Genomic DNA, 18,682 nt, shown 5'->3' on the forward strand with positions numbered 1-18,682 from the left:
TCCTTGTTTTATCGTTATTTCCATGGCAGGTGCTCGTCTGAGCTCCAATCTCTGGTCCCCCCTCATCAATCTTTCACGAAAAACACCCCTCTAGCTGAATCCACTGTGAAAAATTTCCCCCACTCTATATCTGTGCCTAAATCAAAATGCGGATTCCATGAACAAAGCTTCTTTCTTAGAACTGCACGCCTGAGGAACTCTGTTTCGTCTGCCTGCTTCCCACTGGACTACAACTTGGATGTGTTCAAGTCCAACGTTAACAAATTCCTAATGAACCGCCCCCTTAAGTAAACACTTCATCAAATCTCCACACTAACGTAATGTACTTGCAATAACCCTTATCCCTGAGTGGCTTCCGAGCCTTGATAAGTGGTGATCACTGTGTAAAAAAAATAAAAAATAACATATCGCATGCTTGAGTAACTTATCGTTAAGGGAAAAGTTTTCAATCTTTTATTTAATTAATTATGTGATTGCTATTTTTAATTTAATTAATTCACTTTTGTCTTCTTAGCAATATTTACTTTTCATTGATTAGTTTTGTTTTAATGATTTAAAGTAGTGAATAGGAATTAAATTGCGAAGTAACAGCGAGTGGTTGAAGATCACTACTTCTAAATCATTTTTCTGTACATTTTTTTTAGAAGAATACAACAATTGAAAATAAAAATTATCTCAGTCAAACTTAAATATTAGGGTATCACAAATCAGATGGGTGAAAAAATACCAGAAGAATAAAGTGGGATAAAGAGATAAAAGTTTTAATCGTATTATCTGGATTCTTCAGATTGTGGTTTTGGTTGATGTAATCTCTGACCTTCTTCAGGTGTAAACAGTCAAACTTTGGTTCAATTTCTTTTTTATTTTGCTTTAGTCAAAGTTCTTAGAAATCAAGGGGCCCACAACCTGGGGCTAACAGTTGAACTCTATACGAGATACATAGATATTTGAATGTTCCATTAAAGTTCTTTATCTCTCTTTTATATTATGGGTTGATACAGGTGAATATTAGTTAGAATCATGTTAGTAATTTGTTAGTGAAACATTCATTGAAGAGACGAAACACACGTGGTATCGTAACGAGGAATTTATTTACACTGAATAGAAAGAAAGCAGTTTACTACTAAAAAGAGTGTCACTCAACAGTAGTGGGAGGTTGCAGTCAAGAGTGACGGTGGCAGTTACTAAGTCAAAGGGAGATAACTTATGTTTACTCCATATGTAACATCTCCGGATGTTTTTTACTGAAAAATAAAAGTATTTTTACTTTTAAAGTTTTCTCATTTAGTCTCTGTATCGGGCTGGACGTTTAATTGGTCTCCCTTTCTTTGTGGAGTTTGGTATTATTTTGTTTTCTGGGCTTGTTTTTGATACGACTTGTTTTTGACTATTTTCTTGGTTAAATATGTTTTCATAGTCATGTCTGACTTTAAACTCTTGATTTTCTTTTGTTTTTAAAATATGACGTCTGTTACGCCGTACATATTTTCTTTGTTCTGTTTTCATTAGATATGAACGAGACTCTTTTAATTTTTTCACAATCTTACCTTTTAGATTCTATTTTTCTTGTGAAAGAATATGGACAGTATCGTCTTTCTTTAGTTTTGGTAGTTTTTAAAATTTTTATTTATTTCATGCTTTTTCGTTGTTTTGTTGTGCACGATATTTGGAAGATTTGTCCTTAGCGTTCTTTTCATCAACTGTTGGGCTGGTGACGGGGTTTTATCTTTTAATGGTGAAGTCCGTAACGCTAACATTACTAAGTATGGGTCTTGTCTACTTTCAAACGATTTCTTTAATGTTCTTTTAATTGTTTGAATGTTTCTTTCTGCTAAGCCTTGAGAAGGCGCTAAGGTTACAGTTATGAATGGCTATGAGTTTTGTATCTTCTCCACCTGCAACTTTTTGCGATTCTTTTGTTAAAAAGTTTCTGCCGTTTTTTTTGCAAGGTTTCTTTGCAGCGTCTGCAAATTCTCCACCAAATTATCCTTGCGCATTTACAAAACAGACAACTTTTCGAGATTATTTTCTTCTTTTAATGTTTCTATGTCTGTCTTGTTTATTTCATACGTTCTTTTTATCAATCATAGCTCTTCCGTTGTTTCTGCGCCAATTACTGCGTTTGCATTTGTATTCACCACAATGAAATGCAGTCAAGAGTGACGGTGGCAGTTACTAAGTCCAAGGGAGATAACTCGTGTTTACTCCATACGTAACATCTCTCAAACACTGAGTTAGTAAAGAAATTGAGAACGTAAGTTTCCTCTCCCCAATTAACCATTTTCATACGTTGTAGTATATCTTTTATTTTGGTCTCTTGGTCTTACTGAATTCCAGGACGAGAATTTATCTAGTCTGGTAAAGTATCCAGCTTTGTGCTGTTACTTGAGGTAACATCACTTGGAGAAGGTGCACCATTCCTCGTAAAAGCTAATGTGGGTTAGCCATAGTGAGGAGATCTTATTTGGGCAGCGAATACTATGTGATTTTGAATATTTGGTTTGGGTTTACTTCTATGGAAAAAGTATCCTCATGCCAGGTTGTTCTGAAAAACCCTTTTACAGAGAAACCTTAGACACTTGATGATAGTGTCTAGTAGGCATTTAAGTTCTCTTGTTTTTAGGTGTGCCTTTTATATAGGTGTGCTTTTTCAATTTCTCAGAAATCAAGGGGGCCCACTACCTAAATAAAAAAATTATAACAACATATCGCTTGATTGAGTAACTTATACTTAAGGGAAAAGTTTTCAATCTTTTATTTAATTAATTCGGTGATTGCTATTTTTAATTTACTTTTGGAACGCCCCTTGTATTATCTCTATATAAATAAAATGAAGTCATTTTTTCCCGTCTGATTTTGACCTTAATAGGATTTTTTTTTCCTAAACAACTGGAATGGACTTTTCTTGGTGGCCGAACTGTTAACGTTGCAGATGTTTTTTTTTTTTTGTTTTTTTTCACACTTTATTTTCCTACTTTTACTCATGACTCCGGGTTTGATCCTTCCTACTTACCTACCATAACATTTTTTAAAACTCACCCCCCCCCCCGTCCCGGAAACAAACACTCGGGCAACGCCGGGTACCCCCGCTAGTTGAAGAATAATACATTCTTTCACGTGTGTATTTTTTGTATTTTTTTAAATACTTATTCTGCAAAACAAATGTAGGTCTGTTGATATAACCTTTGACCTTCTTCAAGTGTTTACTGTCGAACTTTGGTAACTGCATGCAATTTCAAGCAGAATATAAAAAATAGGAGACATTACTTTTGGAACGTCCGTCATATTATTGAAGAAAAAAAAGTTCTTTCACATATGTAATCTTGCATGTTTTTTTTTTTATGCCGCAAAAACAGATATAGGTGTGCCTTTCCATGGATTATAGTTCTCTTGAGTGTCATTTCCACAATGTTTAGGTCGATATAATCTCCGATCTTTTTGAGGTGCATATTGTTGAATTTTGGTATATGCGCAAAACTTTGGGCGGAACGAAAAATAGGAGGCATTACTTTTCGAACGTTCCTTGTATTATGTAAGAATAATACAGTTTTTACACGTATGTATTTTTGCATGTATGTAACTTTTGCAAGTGAATTTTACCAATTACGGCTTTTCAAATTCTTTTCACATGTGTATTTTTGCATGTTTTTTTAAATATTCATTGCGCGAAAACAAAGTGCCACACACATTACACGCATACGGCTTTTCTCCGTGGGTCTTCATGTGCCGTTTTAATGTCGAATGGTACGAAAAATTCGATCCGCACAATTGACAGTAATGTGTGTCACCAGTATGTATTCTCATGTGAACGTTCAGGTTAGGTTGTGTTCTAAACAAGCACCCACAAACATCGCAAGAGAACGGTCTCGCTGCGGTGTGGATTTTCATGTGCGTCTTTAAATGGTACTTCTGCGTGAACGATGACCCGCATGTTTCGCATGTGTGCGGCTTCACCCCGCTGTGAGTCTGCATGTGTCGCTTGCGTTTTGACGTCGACGTGAAGCTGGACCCGCACACGCTGCATGAATACGGTTTATGGCCGCTGTGCATGCGAAGGTGCTCATTCAGATAAGGTTTCGTTCGAAACGTCGAGCTGCAAACGTCACAAGCATACGGCTTTTCCCCTGTGTGTTTGCGCATATGCACCTTGAGGACATAATGTAGCGTGAACGACGCGTTACATATGTCGCACGAGTAAGGCTTCTCACCTTGGTGTGACTGCATGTGTAACTTCAGGTGTGACTTTGTTGTGAACGACGCTTCGCACTCGTCGCACTGAAAAGGTCGTTCACCTGTGTGGATGCGTATGTGTCGTTCGAGATGATATTTCCGCGTAAATGTTGCATTACACACCTCGCACGTATAAAGATTCTCTCCTGTGTGTGTGCGAATGTGTAGCCTTAACATGGCTTTTGTCGTAAACGAAGAGTTGCACGTTTCGCAAGAGAAGGGTTTTTCTCTGTTGTGTATTCGCATGTGTGTCTTTAAGTGAGCAACCTGTGCAAAGAATGTTCCGCAAATGTCACAACTGTAAGGTTTTGCTAATTTTTGGTCTTCGGTAAAGATTTGCACGTTTGTTGTTTCATTATCGTCATATGATAACGTCGAGTCACATGTTTCAGTGAAATCCGTTGCTTCATCAGCTTGTGTTTCCATTGTTATTTGTTCTCACATTTATAAAAAGAGCAAGTTTCCTGTTCAATATATTAACACAAAAAATTTTCCTCCGCTGTTCCCTGCAAATATATAAGAAAGTTTTTTGTTTTTTTTACCAAAATGCACTTTAATAAAACAAAAAAAATCAAAAACAAAAAGAGATATACATTTAAAAAATAATATCAACCTTAATCTCTACAATTATATAAATGCAACTTTGTCTTTTGTGTGTGTGAGTTCATTCCTTATAGACTCCGAAATGGCTGAATAGATTTTCTTTAAAATTTAAAGAACTTTAGTCTATAAATCTGGGAGTGATCTTAAGTTTTTTATCAGAATACCTCCGATAATTACTGATAATCGAAACTGCTATTTTAATTTATCTATCATAAGTAAAGCCATTTTTTCCATGTTGTCACTTAGCAACAATGATAGAACAACAGACCATGAAAATTCTACTCTGGGCAAGTTGATAGCATGTTTTTTTTTGCATGACGTGGTCTGTAGGTTCAAACTCCGCACGTAAATTTCTTAATTTTTTTTTCATTAACTGCAAAGAATTTTATAAGACTTGAAAATTTATGCGTATATTTATTTTTTTTTTTTTTGCACAACATGGTCTGTAGGTTCAAACCCCACATGTAAATTTCTTAATGTCTTTTTTTGGTAAACTGGAAAGAAATTTATAAAGACTAATTTTATAAAAGAAACAGTAGGTTCTCTAGAGTGCAATATGAAATAACATTTATTTTGGACTGTTACTGCATGGAGGCATGTGAAGTTTCTTTCTGGATGATTTAATGGATTTCGATGACAAAAAAATATACGTTGATCCTCATTCAATCCTGGGAAACGTCGGATCTCCCTGCTAGCAAAACTGTATTTATTACTGCTATACTGACTCAAGACCACAAACTATGAATAAAGATTCAGCTAATATTCTACTTGTGTGAACTTTGTTTTCTGAAATACAAAAGACACATGATTTGTCCAGTACCTTCTATCTGAAAGCAATATTAAAGCTTTGCACATTTGGTATTTTATTATCGTCATTTGATAATGTTAGACACTGCTGTGGAATCAGTCGCTTTGCCATTTTTGATGATTTCTAAGTAAAATTTAAGTGAAAATATTCATATTCAATCACACGTTTAAAAAGAACAAGTTTGTATTCAATCTGACGTTTCCATGTGGTCGTCAACTGGAAGGGCCTTCAACCACAATCCCGTGTCACCCCTTAATTTCTGGTACATTCTAATCTAGGTCGTTCAAGGTGACCAACCTTTTCTGACCCTGGCTAACTCACTGATGGGAACCCAACATATGTCTATATATCTTTCTATTTCTAAAACTACCTACAGAGCAATTAAACTGGGATTCCCAATACTACACATGCATATCACGGGTTGAGGTAGAATGGCATGCCTCAGGTTGGTCGGGGTCATGTACACGGGATCTAGACACTAGAATATGTAGCTAGACATCAAACGAGCACTTGAACAAGTATCATACTTTGCGGTAATTGCACCAACTAAAAGAAAATGCTCTTTATATGTGCAGTCGTCAAAAGAGCAATTTTAGCTAGTTGGCGCAATTACCACAAAGTATGGTAGTTGTCATTTTTCCATAGGTAAGCTTGACCTGATTTTCTGAATAGAACAATGAACACCATCCCACTGTATTTATTTTAATTTGAGCAAACTGAGTTCTCACTCAGTTTCACATGACTGGATTGATGTTGCGTATTTTGTTCTTGTTCTTATCAAACTGTGCATTTCTGTTTTTTTAAGGACTAGTCCTTAGATCCTTTAATGTCTCTTTACTTGATGGCCCATGACTCATCTAGTGGTTTTGGTGTGTGCGTGTTAACATATATTACATACACACACACATGACAACATACCTGTCCGCTGCTGGACACTTCTGGGGGATTCACCAACCATCCTTCGGGGGAGCTGGAACCTGCTGTAACAAAGACGCTTCAAGACGATGTGTATTTTAATATTGTTTATTCACTCCCATTTATTCACTCGACTGTCAAGGGGTCAAAGTTCAATGATTTGATCTTCAAAAACTCTACAAAACTCCTCCGCCAATTTTGGATCTAAACACTTGAAATTTTAGATGTATGTTACTTGGACATGGATCAAACTTTTTAATTAGATTTAAGCCCCAAACAATAAATGTAAAGTGGTCAAAATCGCGGTTAAAGTTTTAAAAAATTTGACCTCTACTGTCTCTAGCAAATTATTGAGCCAATTTTTTATCTAAACATTTGAAAGTTTATATAAAGTGTATTCAGACATAGAGCAAGCTTTTTAATCGTTTTTTTTGGCCGAAAATTTGGTTGCCAAGGGTTCAAAATTTAAAAAATAAACCTTTGCCGTCTCTAGCAAACTATTCAGCCAATTTTGGGTCTAAACATTTGAAATTTTACCTAAAGGGTATTCAAATATGCAGCAAGCTTTTTAATCAGTTTTTGGGCGAAACTTTAGCTGCCAAGAGGTCAAAACTAAATGAGATGACCTTTGAGAACTCTACCAAACTCCTCCGCCAATTTTGGGTCTAAACACTTGAAATGTTAGATGTAGGTTACCTGGACATGAGTCAATTTTTTTTTAATATATACATATATATATATATATATATATATATATATATATATATATATATATATGCACAGTACAGTATATAGGGCCCGAGCAAATCCGGGTTGAACTGCTAGTAAGTAAATAAATCTGTGCGGTTTTAACAACAAAAACAATTCAAGTCAAATAAGACAAACCAAAATGAAAAGTAACAAGTAGTGAGTAAAGGTGTTTTCCAACAAATAATTTATCAACAAAAACAACAACAACAACAAAAACAAACAACAAAAAGGAACACGTATTGAAAGTACAGAATAGTTCATTAATCACATGATTAAAATTTTGCAGACGAAAATTTGGGAGACAACATTTGTACTTAAAATGACTTCGGCCTTCACTAATCGGTAAAAAACGGCAAATCTGTTTTAAATAAATAAATAAAAGAAAATAAATAAATAAATAAAAATACTCAATCAATTCGTGATTTTTGGAATATGGCATCTTCATTCCGTGACAAATAGGTACACGATAAGTTTTAATTCATTTTTGTTCATCGCCACAAGTGCCAATCTGAATACGCACCAAAATAAACACCATATATTTGAAGCACGTGGATTAGGAATAAAAAAGAAATTGGAATTAACTTCTTTTGGGGCAGATTAAATCGAAAAATAAAAATGGATTCTAAATTTCGTGAAAAGTGGAAATAATTATTTGGTACTTGTGCAGCTTACGAACCGTGCTGCTGAGATAATAAAAGTGGTACTAGTGCAGAGTGATCCGGACGTAAGTAATAACGTTATTATTTAAAAAGCCATTCTTACCTTGGGGAGGGTGTTTTGTACCTATCTTATACTTCAACCTTACAATTGAATAAAAAAATATACCACAAAACTTTAATTAAACTTGGAAATACGATTTAAAAAATAACGCGGATCACTCTCTGCTGCAGTGCACTAGCACCAATAAAGTTATTATTTAGAAAGCCGTTCTTAACATGGGGCTTTTGAACTATTCTGTATTTTCATCTAACAATTTCATTAACAAAAGATATCTTAAAAAAATGTATTTATATTCGGCAGAAGAACCGATTCTTTCTATCTTTCGATGTGTTTTGAAAAGAAAAAAAGTATTAATTTACTTACCTTTTTGCGTGTTTATTTTGTTTTCTCTAGTATTTAAAAAAAATTTTAAAATATAAAGTAAAACGTTTAATTAAATTATAGAATTTATAGTCATAATTATAGTTAATTTTCTGTAACAATAATTTTTACATTTAACAAACAAAACAAAATACAGAGTTTTCAAGGGAGATAATTACAAAGGGAGATAATCCATCATTAAAAAAATATTTTGCTTGGCACTGTTTTTGTTTGATTGGGCCTCGTGCAGAATTCTCTCTTATATTAGAAAAATAAATAAAATAAAATAAAATAAAACAAAGAAAAAAATCTATGATGTACTTACTCGTGACGAAAATATTGTATTAAGTTTAATTTTTGCCTTTTCTCCAGCTACATACATAAAAAATGGAGCCATACGACCTGACATAGGATAAGAACAAGAAAGAAGCAACCTTAGTACAAGTTTGTTTAATCAGGCATCATTGGGGTAAACTGAGATGAGAGGGAAAAGATAACGAAACGATATGAAAAGAAACTGGAATCTTAGGAAGATCTCTATCATTCCATTAATATTATAATTATAGGAGCAACTGAACTCATGAAATAGAATTTCAAAAACTATCATGCAAATATACCGGGTGACCCAAATGCAACAGAGATTGAAACAATCGCTCTTAAAGAAACGGTAAGAATCATAAAAAGATCTCTCGGTTGGTATCTCTGAGTTAGTAGGTGAATGTTTGATATCTGCCAGGATGCTTCATACCCAGCTTGAACAAACTGATGAGAAAATAAAATAATTAATAATAATAAAAAAAAATGCTCTTGTTGGGGGAGTTGGATTTTCTTCAGATTAAAAACTGACCTTGTGCCTAACTCTTCCCTTGTGGGGAGGCAAACTATTAGGAACACAGTTTTTACTAGGATATAGTCAGGACCTCTAAGGGCCACTTTCGTTGGGTGACAAGGATAGCTGAGAACGAACTTGTCAGTCAGGTAACAGGGAAGAGTGCATCATCCCCTACTATATTTTAAAAAGTGTACTAATTCAGTCAGGGAACCACTGAACCAGTCACATACACCTGTATCAACATAATATAACACTTGGCTCTTATATACGGGTTGTATTTATTTGCTTCCCCACTGAGCAAATTAGGCGCAAGGCCATTTTTTAATGTGGAGAGGGAGGGAGGGGGAAGGGGACCAGCTCCCGATGGGTGGGAAATTGGAGCTGGATAGTGACAATTGGTATGAAGGGTCGCCCCTACATTGACCAAGGTCTGATATGTGGGGTTACCCCCACATATGGTCTTTGCTGTCGGAACAGATACTACACTTTGAGATATTAAATTTTTTATCCACAGGAAAAAAATAGAATTGGGAAAATGAACAAAAAGCTTAGGCACAAGGCCAACTTAAAAAGAAAGGGGGGGTAGAGAATTGTATCAGCAGTGAGCTATCTACTAGAACTGTAGAATGATCCTGCCTTGGCAACAGATTTGATTTGAAGAACTAATTGTAATCTAAATTCTGATCGTAAAATCGTGGTTTAGGCCTCACTGAAATTAACCACGCATACCAAGCTTCAATGGTAAGCATAGGCCAATATATCAAATGTTCTTCTGACCCAAAAATAAAACTGGTTAATGAACATCACACCAAATGTTTGCCCCAGCAGACTTCAACTACAAAGCTCGGTGAAAATTTCAGTGGTAACACACTGGACAACACAATAGAAGAATACGACAACCCAGCAACCCTAATCGCCCAAAAGAAGAGAAAGGAGTATACAAAAAGGGAACTGAAGACAAGACTAGAAGGATGGCAACAACATAAGAGAGCAGGCAGGTTCATGGAAGAACTGAACCAAAACTACATTGACAAGGAGGCTTCATTGACTTAAAAGTGACAAATTTCCATTTGATGAAGAACGATTAATTATAGCTGCACAAAACCAAGGCTTACTCACAAATGGATTTAATAAAATGGCTGGTCTGCAAAAAACCAACTAATGCAGATTCTGTCACTCAGCTGTTGAAAGCCCAAGCCACCTAATGTCTGGATGCAAGATCCTTCTAGCCGATGGTCATTACACTGCCCGCCACAACAAAGTATGTAGATACTTACATTGGAAGATCTGTGGAGAGATGCAACTAGATAGGTCGTCGAACATCTGGGAATATGAACCATCACCGATAACATCAAATGGAAAAGTGACAGTGTTCTACGACAAAGACATACAGGCAGGCAGATACATAAAAGACAAGGCCATCAAGCCAGATATAGTAATATGGAACAAGCCCGAAAGGACTGCACTCATAATCGACATCACAGTTCTAAACAGCTTTGACCTTAATAGAGAAAAAGATAACAAAATATCAGGATCTAAAAAATGATCTAAAAACATGGTCTCTGAAAGAAATAAACATTATACCAGTTGTGACAGGAGCAACTGGCCTAATAAAAAAGAACCTCCAAAAGTACTTAGAAGCAATCCCTGGAAAACCAAGCTATAAGGAAATACAGATAGCAGCCATAAAGGGAACAGTGTCTATTCTTAAAAGAGCTCTCGGATATAAATTTAAATTATAATAGAATCAAGTGTTAGCCCCAGGAAGGAGCCCCTTGATCTCTTCAAACTAACAAAAGTAAAATAAAAAAAAAGAGAAAAACCACATTCTTGTGAAATATGTGACTCCTCATTTGTAATATAATCTGATTTAAAACGGCATAAGCAGAACCACAGGCGGAAATTGAAACTAATATAGAATGAAATAGATAACATTGGATTGTAATGGAAGTTCAACTTTGAATGCACATAATTTTTTATTTCAACAGCTAACACATTGGATCTTCTTAATATGATTCATAGCAAAATATATTTAAAGTAAATCAATCTGATTTAAAACGGCATAAACAGAACCACAAATGGAAATTGAAACTAATATAAAAACTAAGTTTTGGGGGTTTTTAATGAAAAATTTCGATTTTTGTTCTCATGTTGAAAAAGCGTCAAATATTAGACCAAACTCGCTTAAACATTTAGCAGAATCTTATTACCACAATGCACGTAAAATTTTGTAAAAATTATGTGGAAGTTCAACTTTGAATGTGCATAAATAAATATGCGGAAAGTAATATTGTGCTACATAGTTCAGTATAAATAAAATCACATTGTAAGAGACAATCTTTAATTTATTTTTTCAGTCCAACCTCACTTAGCAGACAATATTCTATTTTGCCCTGTTTCTGTTTAATGTTCCCTTTTTTATGTAACATTTTGTTGATCTCTTTCTTCTGTGAAGAACCACTGTACATGGAAATTACTATGAGTTCCTTTTTTTATATACCAGTTCCCACATTGATCATTACAGCAATGATCATATTTTAAATATAGAACGGACCCAAATGAGATCAATTAATTAGTATAAATAAATACTAAGAAAGTAATAGTGTGAAAACCTCTTATGCGTAAACATTATTTCATGCATTTTTTTTTTTTACATAGACGTCACCACTTATCAAGGCCGATAGGCCACTCAAGGATAAGGGTTAAAGAGTGTAGAATAGTCAAAAGGACAATATAGTAATCGATAGTAATGGAAGTTCGGTAAATTTGTTAACTTAAGTGGAACGGCTCATCAGAAACTTGTTCACGTTGGACTTGAAGACAACCATATTATAGACAGCTGGAAAGTAGGAAAACAGAAGACAATTCCACAGGCGTGCAGTTCTAAGAAAGAAGCTTTGATCATGGAATCTATGTTTAGGTTTAGGTACAGATAAAGAGTGGGGAAAATTATTGATAATGTTTTCAGCTAGTCTAGTGTTTCTTGTGAAAGTTTAGCGAGGGGGGACCATAGATTGAAGCTCAGTTGAACACTTTCCATGAAAATAACGATAAAGCAGAGACAAACTCGCAACATCTCTTCTGTGAGATAGAGGTTGCAGCGAAGAGAAAAGGACATCTCCCACCAGGCCACGAAGTCTATTTTGAACCCTATCAAGGCAGGACAAGTCTTTTCTAGCAGCTCCTGCCCATATGTGGCAACAGTATTCCATCCTTGGACGTATCTGGCTCTTATATAGATAGAGAATTGCATCAGCAGTGAGATATCTACTGGATCGATAGAAGGATCCCACCATTTTTCCAGCATAAATTCATTTATTATATAGCTCATTTACTAATATAAATGAATTCTGGCACCATACGAATTTCTGTATTAAAACTTATTGACATTTGGAAATATTCTGCTAGAAACTGTAATTTATGTGTTTAGGTGTACGGTATTTGAGATATGGCAATGTAAACTAATTGTGTGTTTCCTTAAAAATGTGACTACCACTGTTTTAGAATGTCTGTGTAATCTAGTAGAACATTTCTGCTTGGGACTAACACGTGATCTCTATATGAGATTCGTAGATATTGTAATATTCCATTAAAATTCTCCTTTACATTTCAAACATTAATTTGGTAAAGAAGGTGAGAACATCATTCGTTGACATCTGACACGACCATCTACAACAACACATCAAAGGCTGTAAATGACAAAGTTCTCTCTGATTCTCTCTCCTCTGATCTCGAGTGTGTGGTTCAGTGGGGGAAGACGCGACTGGTTACCTTTAATGCATCTAAAACCAAACTCCTCTTTACATCATCAATGCTCTGATCCCCATCTGGCATCAATTGAAATGGATGGCTCTAGTCTAGGAGAAGCCCCATGTTTTGACAAGCTTCTGGGTTTGTCCTTTACTCCTGGTCTGAAATGGAACACGTACATCAAGTCTGTTGCCAAGGTTGCTGGAAAGATGGTGGGATCCTTCTACCGCTCCAGAAGATATCTCACTACTGATGCAATTCTCTATCTATCTATATAAAAGCCAAGTACGTCCAAGGATGGAATACTGCTGCCATATCTGGGCAGGAGCTGCTAAAAACAGCCTATCCTGCCTTGACAGAGTACAAAATAGACATCGTGGCTTAGTGGGGGAGGCCCTTTTCTCTACCCTGCAACCTCTCTCCCACAGAAGAGACGTTGCGAGCCTATCCTTGTTTTATCATTATTTCCATGGCAGGTGCTCGTCTGAATTCCAATCTCTGGTCCCCCCTTGCCAATCTTTCATGAAAAACACCCCTCTAGCTGAATCCACTGTGAAAAATTTCCCCCACTTTATATCTGTGCCTAAATCAAAACGTGGATTCCATGAACAAAGCTTTTTTCTTAGAACTGCATGCCTGTGGAACTCTGTTCTGTCTCCCTGCTTCCCACCTGACTACAACTTGGATGTCTTCAAGTCCAACGTTAACAAATTCCTAATGAATCGCCCTCTTAAGTAAACACTTCATTAAATCTCCACACTAACGTACTTTGCTTACAATAATCCTTATCCCTGAGTGTCTTCGGGCCTTGATAAGTGGTGACCACCATGTAAAAAAAAACAACAAAAAGAAAAACATAATTTTCCTTTCCACTATTAACCATTTAAATGTTACACTATATCTTTCTTGTCATCACTTTGTTTTGCAGGACAAGAATTAATCTAGTCTGGTGGAGTATCCAGCTTAGTGCTGTTACTATAGGCAACATCACTTGGAGAAGACTAAGAATATTCTATTTTGAATATTTAGTCAGGGGTTTCTTATAAGGGAAGTATCCTTATACCCAGTCGTCTTGACAAAACCCCTATACAGAAAAATTTTAGACACTCGAGGATCATGTCTAATAGGCATTCAAGTTCTCTCCATGTCTGAATCACATTGTGACCACAAAAAAATAAATACAGCATCTTATTAATGTTGAGACAATTCAAAAATTTTTCATGGTTCCACTACCATTACCGATTCTGTTCTAAATTATTTCCCTGGCTCTACTGACATGCAGTTTAAGTGTAATGTGAACAAATATCTAGTTGCTCAACTCCTTACATAGTGTTCTTGAATATTTGGTCGCAAATAGTAGCCCCTTATATCAAAGTGACAACAAGCCTTGTTTGGAGTGAAAAAGCAGTAAAAAAAAAAAAATTAAACATCAGTCGACTTCGCAGAGTTTGTAATGATCTTATAATCGCAACAGAGAATGGTGAGAAAATCTTTTTTTTTCTTTAAATTTAATTCAAGAAGTGTAAAAGCTAGTATTGATAGATTGATATATTGATAGATTGATATATTGATAGATTGATTTATTTATATATTGATTTATTTATATATTGATTTATTGTTATATTGATAGATTGATATATTGATAGATTGATTTATTTATATATTGATTTATTTATATATTGATTTATTTATATATTGATTTATTGTTATATTGATAGATTGATATATTGATATATTGATAGATTGATTTATTTATATATTGATAGATTGATATATTGATAGATTGATATATTGATTTATTTATATATTGATTTATTGTTATATTGATTTATTGTTATATTGATAGATTGATATATTGATATATTGATTTATTGATATATTGATTTATTGATATATTGATATATTGATTTATTGTTATATTGATAGATTGATATATTGATTTATTGATATATTGATTTATTGTTATATTGTTATATTTATTTATTGATATATTGATTTATTGATATATTGATTTATTGTTATATTGATAGATTGATATATTGATTTATTGATATATTGATTTATTGTTATATTGATAGATTGATATATTGATAGATTGATATATTGATATATTGATAGATTGATATATTGATAAATTGATACTTCATCTAATAATTGATAATTTATCTAATTAGCAAAGGTGGAAGAAAAATACGGCATAATCACACCAACACACTGGTTCCCGCTGGATCATCAAAGTTAAGCATTGTTGAACCTGGTCAGTACTAAATGGGTGACTTTATGTGCTCTCCGCTTATCTCGACATTATTTCCAGTCATCCTGGATTTCTCTTTGCCACTGGATTCAAACAGTGCAGATTCAGGAAAGGTGTGGTAGTGGATTGCGCAACCTCTGCCTCACAATTCTATGTGCAGCTGCCCCTACAGGGGGTATCCTTTGTCTTTTGAGACTAAACAGACGCATTGATTGAAGAAAAACAGCCTATATAAGTATGTCGTTAAGGAGATCGACGCTGGAGTAGTCATTAATCAGTGCGAATCCTTCACTTCACAACAGATTTTCTATAGCAAGGTTATAAAATAGTAAGGGTTTGTATAATAGCTGATTCTAGATATGACCTTAAACTATATTCGATTGTGAGGCCCCAGCTTGCGGGCTTTGGGGAGTGTGGAGCCACCCTTTAACTGCCATTGCTCTCAGGTCAGGTTTGAAATGTCTATTAGAAAGTAAATAATTAATTTACTCACCAAAGTTTTATACATCACAAATTGAAGATAAAAGGTCAATAAATAATAAAAGGTCAATAAATAATAAAAGATCAATAAATAATATATTCAAATTTAAAACAAAAAAAAGTAGTGTTTTTTAGAAATTTACCTGTAAAGTTCGAAGTTTAAAACCCTTGTTTTTTTAAATCACGTTGTTTTTTTTTATTTTGTTTATTAAAATGAATTGAAAACAAAATTAGGGGTTGAATTACATTTTTCGAGTAGTTATAAGCTTGGAAACACGGAGGGGTCGAATTATTCAATATTTTTTACACAAAGTTTCTTACACAGTTTTGCTCTCTTTAAACATGTATCGTTTTGCTCTCTTTCATCTCTTTAAATATGTAAAGTTTTGTCGAACTTGGGAATTTTTCAAGGATACGTGGCACTGTGTATATTTGCCAGATAGTTTTAGAAATTCTTTTTCATGAATACATTTGCTCCTATAATTACTGGGATGACCATCAAGTATTTATCTCAGGCAGCCATTATAATATTCTGATGAATGGACAGATCCTGTTTTTAGCCATTTTAGAGAACCTTCCTTATCAATATAGTCCTGGATAAGTTAATCTAGAAAATACATGGCATCTTGTTGGTTGGCCCAGTCAGTCAATGTTTGCAATGGAAGTTCTTGGTGCAGTTTTGTTGACTCTTTATGGCTATTTCCATAGCAAACTTGTTTTCTGATTCTGTCTTATTTGTAAGAAAGTCTTAACTAAAATCTTTGGTCAGTTTTGTGGCAGAGGTTGTTCTGCTGGCTCCTATTTCGTGATGTTGAATAGAATTCAAAGATTTGGATTTTTGGGACTAACTAGTGGGGGTAACCAGCGTTACCCGGTCGTGTCGAGGTTGTGTAATAAGGAACTAAAAAAAAAAGGGGGGGGGAATGGTGGGGGTGGGATAAAAACAATAGTAGGCAGTTTGGGTGAAGAGAGGTGAAAAAAAAATGTGGTAGTAGGCAGGTAGGCTCGAACCCGTAACATGAAAGACAAAAAAGTGAAAAAACATGTCTTAGCCAATGCCTCCATGGTGCAACCGGAAGTCACCAACATTGGAATTAGGGTTAGTCAATCGAGACACGATGAATTGCGAAAATGCCAATGAAAAAAACTGACCCCTCCTTGTAAAAACTACCGATTTGAGGGTGAAGAAATAAATGTTTTTGTACAATTTTTTGATATTTGTCGTCCGAAAGATCAAGGTTTAAAACGATACAAGTTTTGTCACGTTCTGACGCGTCGTTTGGAAGTTTTTGCAAGACATACAAACACACACACATTTTTTGGCTTTTATAGATATAGATTAGATATTGCCTGGTGTTTATAACAGTGACATGATGTTGATGGCTAATTTTTGAAAGACTCATACCATTCTCCACATGGCTAATTTTTGAAAGACTCATACCATTCTCCACATGGCTAATTTTTGAAAGACTCATACCATTCTCCACATGGCTAATTTTTGAAAGACTCATACCATTCTCCACATGGCTAATTTTTGAAAGACTCATACCATTCTCCACATGGCTAATTTTTGAAAGACTCATACCATTCTCCACATGGCTAATTTTTGAAAGACTCATACCATTCTCCAGTGGGAGATACAGCCAAAACAGACACTATCTTTTTCTTTCATTTTATCTGTCAAAATTCTCAATAGTCATGGGGGATCCTTCCCGAGGCTAACACTTCATCTCTATATATGCATAGATATTCGAATATTCCATTATAGCTTTTATATTTAAAACTATGAGAAACTAAAGACGTTAGTAATATTATTTTTCTTCTCACTTACTTACCACATAATTACATTATAATTAGTGTTGGGACGATTAATCGGAATTGGAAAAAATCGGAACTTTTGAGGAAATCGGAATAATTTTTTTGTGTATATTTTCCGATGCTAAAAACAATTCTTTTCGTTGCTTTTATTCGTTTATTTTTGGTTAAAACTTAATTTTACATGACTTGTATTAATGAAGAAACGATATTTATTGATTTTAAACTTCCAGCAAAACTAAAATGTTTAGATTATCCATCACAAGTGTATATTTATATTTAGGAGATTATATGTAACCAGATTTCAGGTTTTTTGCAGTAACTCTTCTCCAAAAAGCAACTCTATATTTAAAACTTTAAACGAATTGGAATTGGAAGCGTAAATTTAGACCAGAATCAGTAATTGTATCGGAATCGGATATTTAGAACAGAATCGGTAATTGTATCGGAATCGGATATTGAGAACAGAATCGGTAATTGTATCGGAATCGGATATTTCAAACAGAATCAGTAATTGTATCAGAATCAGATATTTAGAACAGAATCAGTAATTGTGTTGGAATCAGATATTTAGAACAGAAACAATAATTGTATCGGAATCGGATATTTAAAACAGAATCAGTAATTGTATTGGAATCGGATATTTAGAACAGAATCAGTAATTGTATTGGAATCGGATATTTCAAACAGAATCGGTTGTTAGTTTTATCTAAACAAAAAATATATGAATAAACACAATTGCCCAATTACGTTTACACATTTATTATACACTGACAAACATTTAAACAACAATAAAACACAATACAATAGCGACAGTTCGATAAGACTCACCTCGTGGTGGAAAAAGTTCTCAGAGCTCACCTAGTGGTGGAACGAAGGTTCCCCTCTTCTTGAGAGGGAAAACGCAAAACGTCTGCCTGTGACCAAAGGGAAAAAAACAACCAGCCTTAGAGCAGGGGCAGTTTACTGCTCCCCAGTGTCCTCTAACTTTTTAGCCCCCTACACGGTAATTGTATCGGAATCAGATATTTAGAACAGAATCAGTAATTGTATTGGAATCGGATATTTAGAACAGAATCGATAATTGTATTGGAATCAGAAATTTAAAATCGAATCTGTAATTTTATCTGAATCAGAAATTTAGAACAGAATCTGTAATTGTATT

General features: G+C 34.6%; 1 protein-coding gene across 1 annotated transcript; it reads right to left on the minus strand.

The window, feature by feature from the left end:
- Window positions 1-1,072: 1,072 nt before the first annotated feature.
- Window positions 1,073-8,986, minus strand: LOC145269683 (uncharacterized). Its single transcript, XM_080125399.1, has 2 exons — window positions 8,390-8,986; window positions 1,073-4,736 (listed from the first exon to the last, which is right to left on the minus strand). Exon 2 carries the CDS (start codon window positions 4,654-4,656, stop codon window positions 3,625-3,627), a length of 1,032 nt encoding a protein of 343 aa, XP_079981525.1. The 5' UTR covers window positions 4,657-4,736; window positions 8,390-8,986; the 3' UTR covers window positions 1,073-3,624.
- Between the last annotated feature and the right edge of the window lie 9,696 nt (window positions 8,987-18,682).

The sequence above is a fragment of the Euprymna scolopes genome, chromosome 45, assembly GCF_053919585.1.
Source record: "Euprymna scolopes isolate OS-2025 chromosome 45, ASM5391958v1, whole genome shotgun sequence".
In the NCBI taxonomy this organism is placed as follows: domain Eukaryota; kingdom Metazoa; phylum Mollusca; class Cephalopoda; order Sepiida; family Sepiolidae; genus Euprymna; species Euprymna scolopes.

Coding starts and splice junctions, on each gene's coding strand:
- LOC145269683 (XM_080125399.1), bottom strand. CDS start 4,656: ATGGAAACACAAGCTGATGAAGCAACGGATTTCACTGAAACATGTGAC.